The sequence below is a fragment of the Argiope bruennichi genome, chromosome X2 (assembly GCF_947563725.1).
Source record: "Argiope bruennichi chromosome X2, qqArgBrue1.1, whole genome shotgun sequence".
Taxonomy (NCBI): domain Eukaryota; kingdom Metazoa; phylum Arthropoda; class Arachnida; order Araneae; family Araneidae; genus Argiope; species Argiope bruennichi.
This window is the reverse complement of record NC_079163.1, coordinates 71,175,802-71,198,187: the sequence shown is the minus strand read 5'-3', so window position 1 is coordinate 71,198,187 and position 22,386 is coordinate 71,175,802. Positions and strand designations below refer to the sequence as shown.

The window sequence follows — 22,386 nt, the reverse complement described above, 5'->3', positions numbered from 1 at the left end:
ATAAATGCATGGAAAATAGTAGGAAATAAATACAAATGGTTGGAAAACATCAAAGGCCATTTGCTGTAAGCTGTCACAAAAAGGTAAATTTGCAAGTTTTTAAACATAGGCTTGTCTGTTTGATGAATTTCTAGAAAGTGAAGATATGAACGTAGAGTGGATATGAAGAAATGAGAAAAGTGAGCGTAGAGAATAGCCAGGCAAGTCATAGAACTATAAACCCGTATAGCCAGTTAGGAATACACTTGGAAGGACAATTATAACTCGACTTCTGATTTCCAGAATCGCCCAAGACCTGCAAAGAGCGTTACTAGAGAAATGGGCGTGACTCCCATTTGGACATAAAAATTGTCTAATATCCAGTATAAACCGCATTATGAAAGCTATTTAACTGTAAGAGGCAGTTAAATCCCTTATTAACCATTTGTTTTTCATACTTAGCATCTGTTTTACATTTCCCTGCGTTGATGACTCGTACAGAGGATCATGTGTGTGGATTATAATTTTTATGTGGTATTTCTTCATCAACTGAAGTACAGTCCGTCAATTGAGTATCCGGATACTTCTAATAGTTCGTAATCTTAAAAAAAGCAATTTAAAAAGAATGTCATTCTGCTTGGAAGTTTGTCCTCTTTAAAAATATATTAACTGCATTCGTATAGAGGCCATCTACATATTTATATTTGCAATATCTTCAAATTTTCCTGTTGAAACCTCCAATTTTTTTAGTCCTTTAAATGGTTCTGAGAAATGAAAACTTATTAGTTATAAAAGTTTAGACAAATCGGTTCAAAATTAGAGGGGATAAAGGGGGAAAAGGGGGGGGGGTCAATCTAAGCAACCATAGCAAATAGGTCACTTCATTAATATTTTCTTTCATTCAAATTAAATTGTCAATACTGTAACTTTTCTCTAAGAAAGATTAATGGATTTTTTTTATTGCTGTTGTTTTTGTTCTTTTAAGTTCACTGTCGAGAGCGAAGAAGCATGACTAAATAAAAATTCGAGATGCGTGATTTTATTTTCAGATTTTATAGGAAAAAATGAATAAATAATAGTTAAACAATATTCTCGAGGCATAACATTTAAAATAATTTGAATAATTAAGAATTAATGTTAATAAAACAAGTTTAAATAAAGAACTGTATTATTTTGCTTGGTTCCTACTTGAAATATTCCATCAAAATTGAAGCATAAGTAGCACAATGCTGTTGATTTACATGTTCAAGTTTCTATAAAACTTGAACATGTAAATCAGAAGAAAATCAGATGAAAAGAAATCCATGATACTTTTAACCATTTTAAAGAATTTTTTATAGCTAATATCTTTTTGCTGGAAAGAGTATTAATTACGAACAATAAATTAACCGAAACATTTTTCATCTTTTATTTCTTAAAAAGCTATTTTGTCAGCGTCTAGTGGCGGTGCGTTATTCATATACAAATAATTATTTTTATATTTTATTAAAAAAACGTTTGAATCATTCATACATTTAATAATATCTGAATTCCTATTTTATGCAGACTTTTGTACTTCTGTGCCTTTTGCATTAATTAATGACCTAACAAATCATTTCTACGACAATAATTGACTCGCATTTGTCCGAAACAAAACTTCGTCTGAAATGTTGGCGGAGAAGAATCTGTAATATGTATCGATTTTTCTCTCTCACTTTCTCATTTATTGCAGAAATAAATATAAATATCTTAATCTAAAGCAACATTGAAAGGCATGGTTTATTTTCCGCTCTATTTTAGTGACTTCTTTTTATTCTTACTAAAAATCTTTAAGTAAAATACCCCCCGCCTACACACACACACACACAAAGAAAGCTAAAATCATGGTGCTCTAACAGTATTTAGTTATTCCCACATATTTTAAAAATTATTTGATGGATTCTGATAACATTTAGATCAGAGGTGTTTAAGGTCTCGCTATTTTAATTGGCATCAATTTTTTGAGTTTCTATTTTTTTAAAACAAATTTAACTTGTGAATTTAAAAATTAATAAAATATTTTAAATATACTTTCATATTTTTTTAAAAAAAGGCAAAACTTTTGTCTGTTTTAAAGAGAATTTTAATTTAAAACAAGAATTATTTTCAAATATTCATTTATATATTGAAATATAATGAAAAAAAGCCAGTACTCTCTTTCAGCATTAAGAATTGGATATTTCAATTGTTTTTTAACTTAATAAAACGTTTACTCAAAATTACAAAATATTGTATGAATTCGAGCTGACTTAATTGGGAGAATCTGGATATTCGTTGAAAATTGGGTGTTGCTATTTGAAAAAAATTAAGTTTATGTAAATATAAATAGGAAGACGACACCTTGCATGAAAAAGTATTTCATATACACTTATAGAGAACATATTTTAATTGTCACAGGCATTTATAGTTCTACTATGCGGTAATTATTTTCAGAATAACGAGTGGCGTCCGTATACTTTTTTGACGGACTGTATATAGCAAATTTCATTAAAATCAGTTCAGTAGTTCTAGAGATAATCGATCCAATTGAAAAATTCTTTTTAATTTTGAACATCAATGTATTTAGAATATTAAATTTCAACTATATGCATGTAAAACAGCTTTTACAGAGTAATTTGAAGCGTAGGTTTTAATTAATGAAACTAATCTAAAAATTATCTTTCTCAGGTTTGTTCGATGCTGAACATGTTGGAAAATTACTATTGGAGATATAATTCAGCTTCAGAATTGGTAAATGCTATCTTGCACTTCATAGATTCCAGAGCATCTCAACTATTCAACAGAAGAGAATATCTAGAATTGTCTGAATCTATGTTCCAGATGATATTAGGTAGAGATCTAAATATTTCAGAGGTCACCAAATTCCAAGTAATGCTACAGTGGGCAAATTACAAAATTGAGATGTCTACAAGTGTTGGTAATATATTTTTCAATGTAACGTTTTAATAATTATTCTTAAAGAATTTTTGCATTCTTTAGCTTATTATATAAAAATTCTTCAATCCGTATTAAATGAGAGAGCAAAGTTTGTATCTTTTTAAGAAAAAAAAAACATCCATTAATAATTGAATTGATGTTTGCGAGAGAAAAAAATGTTTGAATTAAATAAACATAAGATTAAAATACACATATCAATCTGATGGTAAAAGTTCTGATACAAAATCGAAAGACAATATTGTAAAAATTGCAACATGTATTCGCTGGTTGCATCTAGAATCGAATCTGGCTATGGCTTCTTGGTAAATCAAAGCTATATTTCAGTGTTAAATCGCCATATAGAATTGATTTATCTTCCATAAATGATATTAATTTTTGATATTTATTTCTGTTTCAGATCCAAGAGAACTGGAATGCATAATGAATAGATTAACAAGAGATTTGAAATTGCAGAAAATCCCTCCACAAGAACTAATTAGGGTAAGTACAAATAATTTGAGGGCGGGAGCAGGTTGGTTGGTTGGTTGGATTTTATTGGCGCAAGAGCCATGTTTTGACTAAACTGCGTCACTTAGTAGAACAGGAAAAGAAGTTTGAGAAAAAAAAGTTGAAAAAGTTTCAAATCAAGTTAAAGGATAGAGACTTTTCCTTTGGCACATATGCAACTTAATCATGCCAATCATGCCTTAATCATTTTACACCTTCATAGATAAAAAGAATTTTTTTTTCATTTTTTAAAAATGTCAATCTTTTTTTTCATTATTGATAAATTTTCATACTCAACAATGAGTATGTGCAAGTTTTAGGTTCGAACTCGCAACGTTAGGGTTCATAGCCGAGTAACATAGCCACTAGACAAAAGTGTACACTCTTCTCCGGAAGTTGTTATCTGGCTTATGATGTTATTACCACCACAAGTATATCACTCCATAAGTCCACTTGTGTGGAGCTCTAGATAAGGTGTTAATGAGATTTGAAAATAGATGCAAGGGCACAGTCATTTCAATGGGCGCAATAAAAATTCATCATTCCTAAAATAAATTTCACGTTTTACAATTTTTTTATTAGCTGTAGCGTTTATCTAAAATATTAGCAAACAGATCGCATGTAATAATTATTCGGTAAAAGGAAATGTAATGTATGACAAAAAATTGAAAAATTAACTAAATTTCTTGTAAAATACTGATTACTTCTACAGTCAAATTTTAAAATTTATTAATATCTTCAACATCCTTAAATTGGTAAAATATTTCAGCTGTTGCAAACGGCTTATCTCTAATACTGATAAAGATGAAAATCCATCAGTCTTTCTTTCGGCAATCTACAAAATCGGCCATTAAACCCAGAACTATGAAATTTGGTACAAATTTATATTGAAAGGTGGCAGTGCACACCTGTGTCCCCCCCTTTTTTTTTGGTAAATTTTATGCAAATTTCAATTATTTAAAAATTGTCGAAATTCGACATTTTTTAGCTTTTTTCACAAATTACTTGCATAAAAACTGTTATTACATTTCGTTAACAAGCAAGAATTTATATTTCCAACAATATTGGTTTGAGTATCGTACCGAGTTTAGTCCGATTTTTATGATTTTTTTAATGACCACGATCGGCGATCAATGTGAGAATTTTTCCTACTTTCCATGTAATAATACAAAAGGGTGAAAAAATAAACAAACAGGGTAAAGGGGAAAAGATGAATGGAGGCAATTTCATAGTTCATTACAGAAAAAATGTCTTAATTTTTATAATATTTTTTCAAATTTTCAAACGTTCTTATGTATTTTTAAAATAAAGAAAGCAATCCGTTGATAAAATTAAATCTTTAGTCTTATTTAAATTATATATTGAACCAATCTTTCAAGGAACTCAATTAAAATGTAACAGAATTTTTTTTTATGAAAAAAGCGTTTATAAATAGGGAAGGTTGCTCTCCTAGATAAATGTTTTCTTTTATATATGCATAAATCTATAAAAGTGTTCAGCCTGTACTTTCGCGAGGGGAAAAAAGAGTCACCAAACTTTATTATACTGTCGATCATCGATATGGAAATCAAAAATACTATTTTAAAAGTAGTAATGTATATTAAAATATATGCCTAAGATGCTCATAAGAGAGTTTCTAAATATTAAATACTGTTCAAACTTTGAAATTTCCTATGGCGGCACCCTCTTTTGATGCCCTGAATAGATTCCCCATGGAAAAATCATCCTGTGTATAAATTTTGATTAATATATCATAATTAAAATCGTTATATTTCTGTTATAGGGTTGTTTCCATATTTAGATGTGTAAGATTCAGATATTCTCTGGACGTCAGTAATGGTGTTTTTTGTTTTTTTAAGAAACTTTAAAAACCACCAGTAAATTTACAATCTACATGTTAAAATCCATTACAATTTCATGCATGACAAAATATCCATAGTAAAAATTACTCATAGGATTTAATTAAAACTTTACATGTCGATATAGAATGGAATTGTCCTTCGATTTATACAAAAATTTAAGTGTGCAGCTATTTAAAAATTTCGAAATTTTTTTCGTATATTAAAAGTTACTTTTTAATGATGAATATGTGTGCAAATATGTATAATATCAAATTAATATCAGATATGTATATAATCAGATTAAGAGTTTTGTAACAAAAAGAGTTTAATCAATAAGTATATTATTTTTTTAATTTGAATATAAAGTACAGAATTTAATCTTAATATTAGAAAGCCAAAATTTTGTTAGCTCATATTTTCGAAAAGAATAGACTTATATTAGCCCCGGAACACAAGTTTCATTAATCTTTGATGTAATTTAAATTTGATAAGGAAAATGGGCGTAACCATTGGAAATTTTGAAGCTTATTCTCATTTCAATATATGTATATTTAATATCTCTTAATCTGATTTAAAAGTCCTATATTATCAGATACGGAAGTCACTGTTTCCAATGTGGCTTTTCCATTATTTCGGACACCCCCTGTATTTTTTATTCTTGATGCGTCTGAATTTCATTGAAATTAATTTTAAATAATCTAAGAATCATTTAAAACTCACGTCATTTTTTAGATATCTTAGTTAATTTATAATAGTCATTGGTTGAATCTTCATTTTTATCCGTCGTATATTACAAAGATAACAGCTCATTGTGCTCAGAAATTTCAACTGAAATAATTTCGTTGGTGACTTTTGATTTTAGATAATTAGTATATAGTACAACAATTATGGCCATATTAAACAGCTTTCAAATTTTTTAATTAATCAGATGTATGAATAAATCTGGTCGTCGAAGACTGTTGAAATGAATAAAAGTGCAAATACCAATGAATGAATTTCAACTGTAAGTCAAAAATATACTTATTTCGTTTCTTAAAGTAACACCACAAATCTTAACACACTTTGCAATTCTCTTTTATTTTACTTATCGATCACAAAAAATTTTAGTGGCACGCGGATCTTGTTAGAATTTATAAATCCTTTGGATGATCAGACGGATGCATTTTTCGAAACTTTTATGCAATCAATAATTTGAAATTCGTTCTCTTATAGAATGCCTTTGCGAAGTATAATATATATTTCCTATTTTATTATTTCAAATACTCTATCAATAATATAGAACACTCAGCTAGTATGTTGAATGACAAAAACTTCTCATGCAGCTACTAAATGAGGTGAATTAAATAAAAACAAAAGAAAAAAGAACAAACGAGAAAAAGTGTAATGAAATCTGAAATTACAATAATTCAATAACAAAGCAGTTTCATGAATAAGAACATTACAAGTGGTACAAGGCTTCACAAATGTAGTGGCAAGTAGAATGCCATATTAACAACAAAGCTTTTGAATACTTAAAATAAGTCTTCAAAAGACTTGCCATCTGAAGACATACGCTGTGATTCCTGCAGCTGCGTTATGTTATTGTGAATCTGTATCCTATTAAATTAGTTATACAATTTATGTGGTGCATCCGTTTCTTTTACATAATTCGCTGGTTAAAAAGCATTCTGTAGTCCCCCCCCCCTTCATGTTATATTATTTAAATAACTTTTATCTGTATGCTTGACTTTTGAAATTTTGTGAATGATTTCACAATCACTCGGTATATTACTAATAACATACATTATACAGCGTTTGAAATCTGGGTATATGAGATGTGCGATCACCAGCTTGTTTAATTATTGTTTTATCTTGAATTATATTGAGAATCAAAGGGACCAATTTACCTCCACATAACTAATACTAAAATATTTTTTTCTTTATTGAGCAGGTTATTTTGCCTACTAAGACAATCAGTAACCAGCGCATTTTGGAAACACTCTTATATCAAGCAGACACTGGAATGTACCGTATCCAACAGTCCCACATAGAAGAATGCCGTGCCCGCACAAAAGCTGAAAATAGTGAATCTCTTTCCTGGGATATCCTGGAAACAAAAATCTGCGACACTGAGTGATAAATATTTCCTGGTTATATGAATATCCTTTGATAACTGGGTATTCATCAAAAGTGAATGAATTATTGTCAACCACACACCAATTTTGTCACTAAATGAATAATTTCGTAATTATTTTAGACGAGTAAGAAACTCATCTAAAATAATGAAGATGATTTTATTTTTATGCTGGAGTAACAGGTGACGAAGCTAAATGGTGCTCTAACATGATAGTTATTGACAGTCCTGTACTAAATACACAAAATATTGGCTTTTATTTTTACAGACACACATCAACCAATGAAATACATGATCTTTAGTCCAAATTTTTATATACAGAGATAAAAAGGGTGGTACATTTTCACTGCAGATACCCAGTGCATTTATATAAAAAGATTACAGGAAACTCGACGTTTACTATACGAAAGTTATTTATCTTTACAGTATGAGGAATCACTAAGAGTATTACTCCGTATAACATAAACTCGCAGTTATTTTTTAAATAAAATATTCATTAAAAAGATTTGATAAGCTTAAAAACATTATATCTCCTTTATAAATGTGTACAAACAAAAAAAAATTCTTATACTTTCTTTTGGGAAGTTCTACTTATGTGTACAAACAAGAAATCCCGTGCCTATCACATAAAAGTGCAATTTCAAAACGCATTTTTAAAGAAAATTCTTCATTTGCAAAATCAGACAGGAAGGAATGAAAAAGTGCACTTTAAGAGAAAATTTTATATAATAGTAAAATAATCTCTGATGCCATTATTTTATTCCAAAAAAAGGGAAAAATCTATTCTTTGAAAATTTCTATTTTCATATTTTTTAACAAATAAAGAGCAATTTCTTCAATAATTAAGTCATTTAACTTCGTTAGTACTGTGATTTGGAAATTGGTATTATGTGATCGAATGACATTCGATAATTGATTTAATATGGACAAGGTGGAGGAAATATAGCATTAACTATCAAACATTGTCCATAAAAATGAAATAAAATGCAACCTAAAATTTCTATAAAATAAATCATCTTTTTTATTAAAGATATAAATAAATCAAATAAATTAAAATAAGAGAACTGCATTTCATTTTTGCTTTTCAATTTTAATGCATTGCATTTCTGAATATTAAACGATCACTTACATTTCCTTAGCATCTTTTTACTTTCATTAATTTTTCAGTGGTAATATATGTCAAAGCATGATTTATTTAGCAGGATTATCATCTTTAACACTTCAATCAATAATCAATATTACAATCGATTCTAATATCACAACTTTTAGTTTTGCATGTTTGCCGTACCATAAAATATCTCATATAGAACTTGCACAAAGTTTTATTTTTTGTCTCCTGATCTTGCACACGGGAATGAAATTTTAGAATCTTTTCTTATATTTTGAGCTCACCGCCTTCACACCTGTTGCACCTGCTTAGATCCAGCACTGCTTTTTTTCTAAGAATATATTTAAGCTTTGGGGATTCAAAAATGCATTCTCATATTAGGAAAGAGATGATATACAAATAATTTGGAAACGAGAAATTTTAAATCGGTCCAAATAATACTAAATAATATTTCCAAAAGAAATCGATTTGGAATCTACTCAGAAGAAAATTATTTTTAAATATCAAATCATTAATTGACATTAAATTTCAAACATTATACCTTTAAATTTATGTCTGCAATATCAATGCACAGTGATTCGTTTGGAGCAGTCTTTCTCTAAAAAAATCAAACATCCGGTGAAAATAATGATTTCGTTAATATTATCCTTTGCTCATTCTATTCTAACGTCTTTATGTTAAACTTTTACAGAAATGGAAAAGTCAAATTTTATATTATAAACTGTCCTTATCTTAGAAGTTTCGCTGTATGAAAATATGCGTTTTTTAAATGACAATATTCATTCATATTTTCTGTTTTAATGAATTGTTTTGATGTGTATTATATAAAAAATATTTTTTGTTTATTTTTTCTGAATATCAACTTTCAAATATCCTGTTGAACAACTTCTTTAATTTAATTTATTTGCTAGCCTCTCGTACCCTGATGCAATAACGATTTATTCGATTAATTTTTTTTTTCAAATTGTATTAATTAAGGCTATTTAATGAAAACTTGCCTTTCATTTCATTCCGATAAGTTCCCTTTGATTCATTTTTAAATGTAAAATCTACCTAATTTTCTAAATCATCATTATTTAGTTCATCATTTTATTGAACTTTTTCAGAGTTATAGAATTTAAATAGATTATAAATATAACATGGAATTTCAAACAGTCTTAAAAGGAATGTCTTCTCTTTCCACTAATTTTTAGATTGAATTTCAGATTATAAAAATATACCAACTCTGTTCATTCAAAGTTAAGTTTCTCAATATTGGTTTATTTATTTCAAAAATCACTAATTTATGAGCAAGAAAAGGAAATCGACTTCTTAGTATTCGAAGAATTATTATTTTCAAATGTAACTATTCAAAATGCAAGCAGAATAACTGCAGATTCAAGCCCAAACTGAAACATCGAAATATGTTTAACTCGGCTAGCTGCATGGTTGGATATGTAATTGATCAACAGATTTGAAATTTTATTATGCGTTAAAAAAAATTCTCTATCATTAAAGATTAGAAAAGTGAAATTCATACATGCTTGAGAAAATATATAATTATAAGAAAACCGAAAAATTCTCATAGTTTTATATATGCTTTTTCAAATTAATATTTTAATATAAAAATAATTGAATTTCCAGGGAGCTAAATAAAAGTAGTTTAAAAAATTCTCAACTAAAATGAAATGTAGTTATTTTGTCTTTTCTACGTTCTTTGCCTTTTTAATTAAAGAAATTAGTAGTTACAGAAATTACTAAATATTGTGAACTGTTTTAGTGAGAATACAAAAATGGGCCATTTGAATGAAACTTGTATCAATATCGATTTATTCTCTTTGTTGTATTTTTGTAAATAATTATTCTATTCCCTGTTAATTCATTAAATAACAAATATTTGGTCTATACATATATATATTGTTCTTCGAGTCAAAGATGTCGTTGAAATGTTAAAAAAATGCACTGATTTATGCACTTCACATCATATGAAAATGTTGTAAATACATAAATGTTCTTTTAAATATTAAGTTTTAATATACAAACTGTTTTTTCCTCAAATATAATTTATACAAGCGTTTAAATGGCAGCGCCAAATAAGCCATCAAAAATTTTATTCTGAAAACATTGTTGAAGTTTTAAAATATATAAACGATCACTGAATTAAACCAAGTTATATATTAACTTTCATACAAATGTACAGGAGAAAAGTAGATACTTTTTTACTGTATTTAATAATAAAAATCTATATAAAATTTTTGAGACTGTGAAAAATGTTTCTGAAATTATCCAAAATTATACAATTTTTGTAAACATTTTGAATAAATTGATTCTTTCTAGTTTCAGACATCAATATATAAATTTGTTTTTTCAAGAATATGATTCATTTTTATGGATTAATTTCAAACCTTATACAAATATTATATATTTACATGGCGTAGAAAATTAGAATATATTGGAGGGATATATGTAGATGCTAAAATATGATTTTACAAATAATACAATATTAAATAAGCCGTCAGTTGTTTTCTATAAAGATTTTAAGTTCTATTTATAAACTCGCCGATACTTTTTTTTTTTTAAAAAAAGCAATTCTCTAATTACAAACTTTTTTTTAAGTTATAGTTCGCATGTGTAAATAAGCTATACATATAAGTTTATATATAATGGAATACATTTTTTAAACTAAAATTCAATTAATAAACACTTTATTTTACCTCAATCAGAAATTTCTGAAAAAATCTACAACTGACTGCTTATCTTAATAAATATTAAGATAATTTGTTTTATGTTTTCTTCAAAATGATAATACATTGTTGTTTCACTATATATCTATTCTGTATAAATAAATATTCTACAAAAAATTGTATTAGATCGTACAAAAATTTTGTTAGCATTTTTCAAGTGTTTTTATGCAATTGTATATGGTGTATATGTATGTATATTTCTATTTTTAAAAACGCTGTTAGTATAAGATTTCTATGTTTTCGTCCTCTACGACACTGTTTTTTCTTTCCTGAAAAAAGTATAAATGTGATTTAAACAATAAAAGTTATGCATAGTCTAGGAAAACAATGTGATAATTGTGTGTATAAAGTAGGATGTTTTACTCGATTTTTTTTAGATGAATAATATTAGTAAGAAGCTAAGCTCAATGAACAACGATATTTGACAGATGCTTTAAAATGCAATTACTGAATCTTCTAATTTCATTATCTTTATAGCTATAATCTTAAACTATTTAAAAGAGTTTCTTAAAAGAAAGGACATGATATATAGTCAACCAGATTCTGTTTTTGAAACGAGAAATAAATGTTTGCATAAGCAAAAATGTAAATCTCAAAGTATTATGTAGAAAAAAAGAATTTCCTTTAAAAATCATAAAGATGGTCTAGCATCCAGAGACGCCAAGTAAATGGTGAAACACTGGAAAACATTTATTCATTATTTTTATGACTGGTAAATGGCTAATGTTTGAAATGAACTTTTAGCATCTATCTAGAGGAAAAAAAATCTGTCTAAAGCCTGATATCAAAATAACAGCTTACAGAACCAGAGAAGAGAAAATTCTGTCATACTTAATTCACGATAGAGAATTTATATAGATAGCTCGAACAGAAGTTTGAAATGTGAGTGATTGCTATCATGCAATAAAAATCTTTTTCAGTTAATTGCCTATTCTCTAAAACTTTTAAAATACTAAAATGAATTTGCAGAAACTACTATCAGGAACATCAGTTGTCTAATTGCGTTGCTTTAAAGATAATCATCCTTCTATTGGGACAACAAAGCGGAGATATTTTATTTTCACTTACTTAAGCTAGGGAGATCGTTTGTAAAAAGTGAGCCTTTAGCCTTTAAGAGAAATGTTGTCTGTAGATACAGCGAATATTATCAGAGAACGATAGGCTGATTGAAATAAAATAATTCTCCGATTGCTTCATATAAAACTTGGCCAAATGAAGCAATTAGTTTCCGTAATCAGTAAGGATGGCCGATTGTTTCAAATAAAATTGTAAAACCTTTCTTGGACTGAATAATGAAAAATTACGAAAAGGGATTTTTGATGATTCGCAAACTCGTTTCAAAATTTTCAGCTTCTGCAACTAATATCGAACCTTTTTACTGGTCATGTTTTATCTAGATTATTAAAAAATTTCTGGGAAATCATAAAATATAGAATTTAGAGTAAAATATTCTTTACACGTTCACTGCCATCTAACTTACCATAGAGTAGGTGTAGTACAGGCAATAGAGCAGCATATGCTGCTTTGTCCACGAGTGTGTTAATTTTTTTTTTAATGGATGTTAATATGAGCACAAAGATGCAACATTTAAATGAAAATATTGCAAAACAATCTGGGTCATTTAAGTGAGGAAAAAGGAAGACGAATCCATCAAGATATCAAAATAATGGAACAAAAATATCAAGGCAGGTGTGACAAACATGTGATCGTATTCTCACTGAAACGTCCAATACACTTCATTGATACATAAAAGGAAATCATATAAAAAAAAGAGCTTCCTCATGACAACCGAACCAGCTTATTAAGATTTCATTATATAGGATTTAATGCAACATCATGTATTTTTAGCTAACCATTACGATTCATCTATTCTGATTTATTGAAATTTCCTGATTTTAAATTTTATTTTATTATATAACTTAAATTTGACACACATTTCAAATGGTTTCGGCACTGATTTATATACTGATTACTCTTTAGAATTACTGATTTATTGCATTCATTTAATTTTATTTGAGATAGTTTCAAGGTGATTTGATATATCACTACTAGTTAGGGACAGTAAGCGAACTAGCCAAGGAACACTGTTAGGTTTATTCAATTTAGAATTAAAGGGACCATAATCCTTATATTAGATCGGCAATTTGACTTATAGTTATGAAAGAGCTACTAGTAGATGATAGGTTAAAACTTCTTGACCCTTGCATGGGATTTTAACGAATATTGCAACAATCCAATTACTTCAGAGATAACAAGAGAATATATCAGAAAGATATTTATTAGGGAGAACACACTTTCTGAAAATATTTACAGTTACAACATTTCCACTTTGTAGAGTGGACTACTACGCCTACAGTAAAAGCAATGTCCATCAGGACACACAATGAAGACAAGCATATATACTCTGCTAACATTCAGTAAATCCATATATCAGTTGCGGTTATCGTAGAGACATTCATACGATCCTAATTAATAGCAATGAATTTAGATTTTAAATAAAATGATAAAGCAATGATACATAACCTTGAAGAAAAAAAGCAAGTTATCTCAATTTAAACGCAGAAGTTCCTAACACAACGGCATGCTTCTCACGTACTTCTGAAAAAGTTTTAAATTTTGAGTCGCTTCACGTGAAAAGATATAAATTTTAGCTTTACAAATTTCACATAAAAGTTTACAAAAATTATTTCTAGGAATACATATACAGGCTATCTGGAATCGTCGGGGACCTTACATTATTATAACACATGGCTTATAAAATGACATCTTCTATGACAAAGACGCCTCTTTCAAACAAGTCAACTGAAACTTTGGAGTTTTTTGGAAGAGTACATTTAAACCTCCTCCAAAATATTAATAGGGGAAAGATGCGCCCCATCGGAAACATCATCATGGAAATTTTAATTCTTCAAGGCCAGACAGGCGATATACATGTAAATAGAAAAAATATTTTTAAAAAATATATCTGTAATCAAAAATTATGTCATTAAAGCATTTACAATTTCATGAAAAGTTTACCAGCATGCACATGAGTGCACTAGGAATTTTATATTTGAACACAAAAATTTATCTAAATATTTAGACAAATTACTTTTAGCAGGAATTTGTGAAAAGATTTCGTGAAAAGATATACAAAATTTAGTTTAGAGTTTATATACTTTATAATGGAAATTTTTCAAACGCTATATTTCTGCTTTAAAAAAAATATTTAACATCAATATATTTAGTACGCGAATTTTCAAATAGTAGTTTAGAAAACTCAATTGCAGCTTGGTTATCATATAAGAGACAGCTAATATTATTGGTTTTTATAACATTGAGATTTTCAAATTCTTCTACAATTAGAGTTCGTTTGCAAGTTCACATAACACATTTCCTCTGTAGATAAATTAACGCGTTTTTGTTAAAAATTTTCCACATAATAAGTAAATTATCAGTACAAAAAAAAAAAAAAAAAAAAAAAAGGACCATCAATTCCAGTTTGATAATCTCCATTAGCACAAAATCAGCGTCATTATAACAATTATTGTTCAAATTGTTTGTTTCAGACGACCTTAATTTACAAGTTTTAATTTGATTCGCATGTTAAAATAATTTATTATATTCTAATGCACTAATACTGGATTACTTTGGAATTGAAACAAAATATTAGCAGTATAGCAAATATCGGATCTCGTTTTCCCCGATATAAACGATAAAAATTTTAAAATATTTCTATAAAGGAATTTAGACATTCCCAAAACCTTAATTTTTGTACTTGGACACTGTTTTTCAGAAAGAACTATACCACATACAACAGGCAATGAAGTAAGAGTTAAAATGCTTATATTTCTCGCAAATTTTGTAAATATATCTCGACTGATGAATAAAAAGTTCATTTCCTCAAATTCTATACCTAGCAGTTTACGGGTTATTGACTAAGAATTTAAAATCAAAATGGCTACTTAAAGAATTTAAAACAACTTTAATTAAGGTGTCAATTTTAGTAAAAAAAAAAAAAGTAAATGTCGTCCTTATAAAATAGCTAAGCAAAATTATCCTTATGCACAATTTGTTGATTCTAATTTCTTAAAATTCAATTCTCTAGTATATAGCAAATTTCGGAAAACCAATCTCGCCAATACTGATGTAAACCACCTAAAGCATTATTTAAATAACATACATGGTCAGGCTTATTTAGCTCAACATATCCCATGGTTGTGACATGAAAATTTTTTCCTGTAGTGAAGCATAAAGATAGGTACATTTTATATAAAGATTGGAATGCCGGCAATTTTGAAAACTAATGCAGAAAGACAATATAATAATTGAAAAATTTAACAGAGGATTAAATACTTTATTGTAATTAATTCCTTGCGATAACTTGGCTTTATAATTCACTATGATGTCATTTCCATTTTGTTATATTATGTAAACCCACCGATAAATAAACCACCACTTTGCTGTTTGCAGATTTCGGAACAAGATCTCAAACTTTGTTCTTTTGTGGCTTGAATTTCTTCCTTTATTGCATCATACTATTTACAGCCTGAGGAGCTCTTAAAGCTGCATTAACTTTACCTGGAATTTGAGCTTCTAATCAATCCGATCAATTTGTCTCTTCTATATTTACTATTCATGAATATTTATCCTTATTAGAAAATTAAATAGAGCTTCGTCATACTCAAAATTAATGTCTTACAATATTCTTCGACATCCTTATAACAATGTAAATGATCTTTTGAATTTTGAACATTAAAATAAATGTCAAATTTAGACCTACCTTTGAGTGGAACAGGCTCTCCTCTCCCAAATAGCTTTCTCGGAAGTTTTACTGTTATTAGATGCTTCCATCCGCTCAGAACTTTGATTTTTGGGTTCTAGAGATACCCAAGTGCTCTTTCACGGATTCAGTATCGAATTCGTAATTTGTTGAAATTTTGGTCGTTTTCTCATTACGGCCCAGTACAAATCTACTGCTGTTTGTTTATAAAATATCATTTTTATCAGGACTTTATAACCAGTGGCGTAGCGTGGATTTCAGTGATCCGAGACGTAAGCCAAATTCATTTCCCCCTTATTTAGGAATTTAAATTCCAAAAGTTAAAAAAAAATTACAGAAATTCCAAAGAACATTTCAGCAAGAATAAATCTGTTATTATGAATTACAACCGCAAGTAAAGAAGTCCTGCATGAGTGTTTTATCTATTTGCATGCGTGTTGTACACTATCTACCAATAAGATCAGACTACCAATTGGACATCTCTGATAAGAGACATAAATCCAATTTATTCATATTTAATAGTTAGTACAACCTGCACTTGAACCAATTACAGCCTTAACTCTCCGGGGCATGCTTTCCACAAATGTTTGGATCATGGACAGTGGTATTTTCTTCCACTTGGCTTGGAGAACACATGCAAGTACTTTCACCGATTTTGGGCGTGGCGGCATTCCTTAGTTTAGCGATCCAACTCGTCTCAGAGGATTTCTATAGGATTCAATTCTGGTCTCCGGGCAGGTCAGTCCAGTCGGTCCACCCCCATTGTTTTCATACCAATCCATGGCGGATCTCGCAACATGACAAGTGGCGTTGTCATCCTGGAAATAACAATGACCCAACCCGTAAAATTGCCACAGCGGAAGGAGCACATTGTCGTTTAGAATCGTAGAGTAGGAGTGGCGGGTGAGCTTACCATGAATTGGGATCAAGTGTCCCGGTCCATACCACGAGAAACATTTCCAGACCATAATTCCACCTCAGCCAAACTTTACGATTTGCACAATGCATTCTGGCAAAAGGCTTTTTCCATGCATAGGCCAAACCCACACTCTGCCTTACGACTGGTAGAGATTTAACTTTGATTCATCACTCCAGAGAGCCTGTTTCCACTCATCTACGGTCCAATTTCGACGTACCTGGCACCACTTCAGCCGAGCAGCGTGGTTGTATTTTGTAATCAAAAACTTATGGGCGGCAGCACGATCATAGAAACCAAGCAAATGTGCCTCCTTATATGTGTATTTATCGAAACAACAGTCCCGGATGCTTGTTGGAACTCCTGGAGTATGTGGGCCATAGGTTTGGTGCGGTTTTTTAAAGCTGTAAAGTTCAAACGGGATTAATTTTGGTTCCCATGGCAAACGCTATTCCAAGCATAAATAAGGCATAATAATGATTTAGTCCAAATTCTTTGCTTAATCCTCTGGTATTATTACTTTAATTGTATATACTGCTGTGTAGTTATAGAGCTCAGATACTCAATTTCATAGGGGGTGAGAAAATATTTGATTTAGGTATTGAGGCTGGGAGAACATCTAAATATAAACAAAATGCATGACAGAGTTTAAATCCATCATCTGTTTTTATATTTATGATTTCTGAATGTAAAAATCTTTCAACTTTTTTCTGGTAATATAAGAAATGTTAGAAAACCTCATTCCTCTCTTTGATGAGGTAGACAATTACTTTACAGGAATAATCATCAATAATACTTAAAAATAATAATAACTATTAATAGCCACATCTGGAAAAAGACTACACATATTTAAGTGTAAACGTTCAATTGGTTTACTCGATATATTTTACTTACTGGCGTAAATGATTTACAAAGAGATTTAACAAGTTTACAGGGTTTATATTTCAAATATGTATACTTTAACAAGAGTAAACCTTTTATGCAATTGTTCTTATTGGTTTGAATGATACATTTATTATTATTGAGTCAAGTATGCAAATTATTTAACAATGAAAGTAGAAAGCTTTGAATCTTCAACTTAACTACTGACATATTACTGAATAATACAAATAACTACTGAACTATTTATTAATCGTTGGAAAGTTTTAAGACTTGCAAAAATGGAGCTCTTGAGGTTATTTGGAAATGTGCTACATCGCAGAGTATAAAAGAGAATCTGTTCTTCAAATAAATGCAACCTTGATCAAATTTTATATCCCGTACATGCGTATATGCATTGGCATGCATGTACCCGAGATATTATGTATTGAAAAACCATAATCTGCAAGATAATATCATAACGTCGAATGGCAACAAAAAATACGATCATTACTTGCATCTAGCATAAGTAGTATTCATACTGGCTTATGAAACCAGATTTTAATATTTATTTGAAAAAATGGGGGTTCAAACGCAGCATTCAGAACTGCTGACCAACGAAGAACACAACAATGTTTTTAACAATTTGGAGGTGTACGCTGTTTCATAAAATGAACTTAAACAGTGTAGATGGTCTTCCAAAATATCTGCGAAATAGAAACTGTAGATATTTTGAATGTATTATATTCACCTACTTTAAGACGAAACCTAATTTCTGGTTTACAAGACCAATTTTTTAGATTCAAGTACGATTAACTGTTATATGAAAGAAAGTTCAAATTAATGCGTATGCTGAAGATGGCTATAAATTATTTAGCCAACTATGTCAATAGCCTGTTTTGTGTCATTCCCAACATTGATGTAAATCATAAATCTAAAAATGTAAAGGAAAATTCACGATACGAAAGCGGCAATAATATTAAGTCGAAGATTCAAAGCTTTCTACTTTCACTGTTAAATAATTTGCATACTTGACTCAATAAAATATGTTACATTAATAATAAATATATCATACAAACCAATAAGAACAAATGCGTAAAAAGTTTACTCTTGTTAAAGTAAACAGATTTGAAATATGAACCCTGTAAACTTGTTAAATTTCCTTGTAAATCATTTACGCCAATAGGTAAAATATTGTTACGAATCTGTGATGCTGCTTCCCAGCATAGTTGGTTCCATAGGAGTTCCCAGAGCTTGGCGACGAATTTGGCGCAAAATAGATTATAGCCGAAACATCGAGAATTTTCCCGATCCGTCCATTAGGAACCGAGATACGCCTCGAACGTTCCTGATTGGTTGAGAGGCTTTTAGCCCCGCCTCCTGCGACCTATAAAAGGAGCAGCCTGCAGCTGCCGGGTCGTCGTTTATAACGAAAATCAACAATCACTGTAGAGATCTACATAATACGCGCAGAGAATTAAACGAAGATGCGACAAAAGCATATCAAACAAAAGCTCGGTTAACTGACAATATTAGTCCCTCGGAAAAAGCTGCTTATTTGAAATATTTCGATGATTACAATAGACGAATTCAAACCAACGAAGAAAAATTAAAAAATGCAAAACCCTGCATCAGGAGAGATTGCAGACCCCATGATGGGAACAGGAATCTGTGCGCACATATTAAAAATCACCAGACCAGAATTCAACAACTTAATTCCATTGCTCTAACCTTCATAGACATCCTTGAACAGATGAAAGAAAACCACCTAGAACTTACAACACAATACTTTGATGACAACTCTAAACTCCAAGAAATTCAAGCTGATATCAAAAATTTAGAAGACCTAGACGAATTAGGCTCATGCCCCATCCCGGAATGTAACAAGCGCACTCCAGATAGCGAAGAACATCCCTTCCAGACGGCAGACAAAAAAGGAGGAGATCAATAGAAAGCACTACAATAGAAACAGCCAATAAATTCCAAATTTTTGAAAACGAAGCCCAACAACCAAAGATAGAATCTCCCCCCATACATCTAAAATTGACAGATGATTACAACTTAATCTTGCAAGAAATATGTAGGAAATTTCCAGGCACAGAAAATCAACTTTCCAACGGATACATCAAAATTTTAACAGACTCTGAGAAGGATAGACTTGGTGTCATAGAAACCCTCAAGAAAAAAATAAAAATAAAAAAGAATACATCATATCAGAAGACCCCACCATAAGACCGATTAAAATAATCATCAAGGGACTGCCAGGAAATAAAGACAAGGAGGAAATTAAAAAAAGAATTAGAAGAGCTTAATTACAGCATTGGACGTATCTCGCAGTTAAGAAATTTCAGAACCCAGACCTTCCATCCCATCTTTCTAGTTGAAATCAAGAAAATTGGAAACTACAAAGATATCTACAATGTTAGACACCTGTCCTACATGAGAATTAAAATCGAATCGTAGCGGAAACCAGCCAAAGCCACGATGTATTTCAGATGTTCAGGCTTCTTCCATAGCGCGCGGAATTGCAGGTGTAATCCGCGCTGCATTAAATGTAATGGAGAGCACACTACAGCAGAATGCAACATCAAGGAAAAAATCCCTGAGCCAACATGCATAAATTGCAAAGAAAAAGGACACCCGGCTTCGTGGAAGGGGTGCCCTGCTTATCCGTCTACAACACCAAAAATAAGACCCAGAAAAACATATGCTGAGACACTCAGAAAAGGAACTCAGGAAAATAATCCCACCTCAAATCAAATCCCAACATCACAGCAGAGACCCAGAAACCAGCAAAGACATACTGAGTACAGACCATTTTCAACGGCTCAAAACCCTACCCCAGAAAACTTGGACATCCATGAAATCTTTGAAGCCTTTAAAGAAATTAAGAAACTTTTAGATGAATTCCCTGGACTCCTGAAAATAGCAGCCAAATTGAAAGAAACAAACTCAAAAAAAGAACGAAAACTCATCCTCCTAAATGCTCTCCTCGACTAAGTCGCAACTCTACCGACCACCTGAAAGTAGCAAGCTTTTGATTCGCTGCACCTGAACAATAGAAATCCACCACCAGACCCCGGGAAAACTCACTCTGATCAACACTTCTACCAAAGACCTACGATCACGCCTACCACAGCTCCTGCTAACTCTGATTCGTCAATGAAGAACAATAGTTTATCCTGCCACCTCCACCCTTCCCCCGAGAAATAGATGTCTTTCCATTGGCTCTGACAACTCTCCCCCTCTCCTACGCCCACGCTGACGGACTCTTCGACAAGTTCTCAAATGCAGCTCGCCAGTTATGCTCAAAGTTCAGGGCATTATATGACGCCAGGCTTCTTATTAACCAGGATCTTGGAGATAGCCTTGCTACGCAAGGCGGGTGCTCCACAAACTCTACCATCTCCGCTGCCGGGTCGTCGTGAACCAGATCGGAGAGTCGTAGTCGGAAGCGACAGAGAAGAGTAGTCGGAATCGACGGTGAAGAACTGGTCTTCCAGGGATACGCGGAGCAGCGACGGAGTCAAGCTAGTGCTGAACTAAGTTGTGCGCTACTGTCTGCAGTAGAGTCTTGTTGTATGCTGTTGTGTATGCTGCACGTCTCGGCTGAAGATAATCGTCTTCTGTGCTGATATATAGTTGTCGTCTTTGTGTTGTCCTGTGTGTCTTCGTGTAAATAAACATCGTTGTTTCATTTTCTACTGCCGCCTGCTGATTGAGTGTTCTCCACACCATATAACTCCCACTATCCAAACGAACCCCGGAAATTTCGTAACAATATATCGAGTAAACTGTTTGAACGTTTACACTTAAATCTGTGTAGTCCTTTTCCAGATGTGGCTATTAATAGTTAATATTATTTTTAAGTATTATTGATGATTATTCCTGTAAAGTAATTGTCTACCTCATAATAACGGATCAGTTCAATAGACAAGACTAACCTCTTTTCAGACAGCCACTTGCATTCATTAGTTATTTAGAATCATCAATGTCAGAAACGGGAAATATATTGCAATCGATTTCCCATCGCACTAATTGTTAAAAGACTTATTAAGGGTTATTTAAGAACATTTTTCATTGTACTTACATGCTATGTTTTATCATAAACAGGGAATCAGAGTAATATCATCAAATCTAAAAAATTTCTTTATTGACACGCAAATATTTTAATCAATGTTTTACTTTCATTTATTGTTTTGCCTATATTTGTGGCACTCAAGAAAGATTACAGCATAACTTATTTTCAATATTACCTCCTGATTACATTTACCTAACCTGATATTATCTAAAATTACATCATTGAAAAAATTATGTATTTTAGTCTTAATCCTTTTTATCACAATATTTTAATAAAATCACACTATTAAAAAAAATTTTTTTTTAAGAAAGAGGTATCAAACTTTATATTTTATTTCAATGTAATCACATCTCATATTTTAAGTACAAGAAAGATATCGAAAAAAAATCATTGCTGAGCTTTCTTTAATAAAATATGTGCATACCATAAAATACATTAATCCTGCTATGCATGGCATTAAAATTTATAACTGGTGTCTTTTCTTAAAAATTCGTTTATTTTCGACTGTGTTTGCAGAGCTAAACACTCAAAAAACAAAGCAAAATTTCAAAATCAATGTATGTT

General features: G+C 30.5%; 1 protein-coding gene across 3 annotated transcripts in view; it reads left to right on the top strand.

Annotated features, from left to right (window-relative positions):
* Positions 1 to 9,481, top strand: part of LOC129960928 (uncharacterized) — a 123,950-nt gene extending 114,469 nt beyond the window's left edge. For 2 of the 3 annotated variants that reach the window (XM_056074676.1, XM_056074675.1), the window contains exons 17-19: positions 2,665 to 2,914; positions 3,332 to 3,414; positions 7,192 to 9,481. In XM_056074676.1, the coding sequence (XP_055930651.1) occupies positions 2,665 to 2,914; positions 3,332 to 3,414; positions 7,192 to 7,377 (519 nt within the window). In that variant the 3' untranslated portion in view covers positions 7,378 to 9,481. The remainder of the gene's footprint in view (positions 1 to 2,664; positions 2,915 to 3,331; positions 3,415 to 7,191) is intronic. The other variant, XM_056074677.1, reaches the window with a different exon arrangement.
* The last annotated feature ends 12,905 nt before the right edge of the window (positions 9,482 to 22,386 follow it).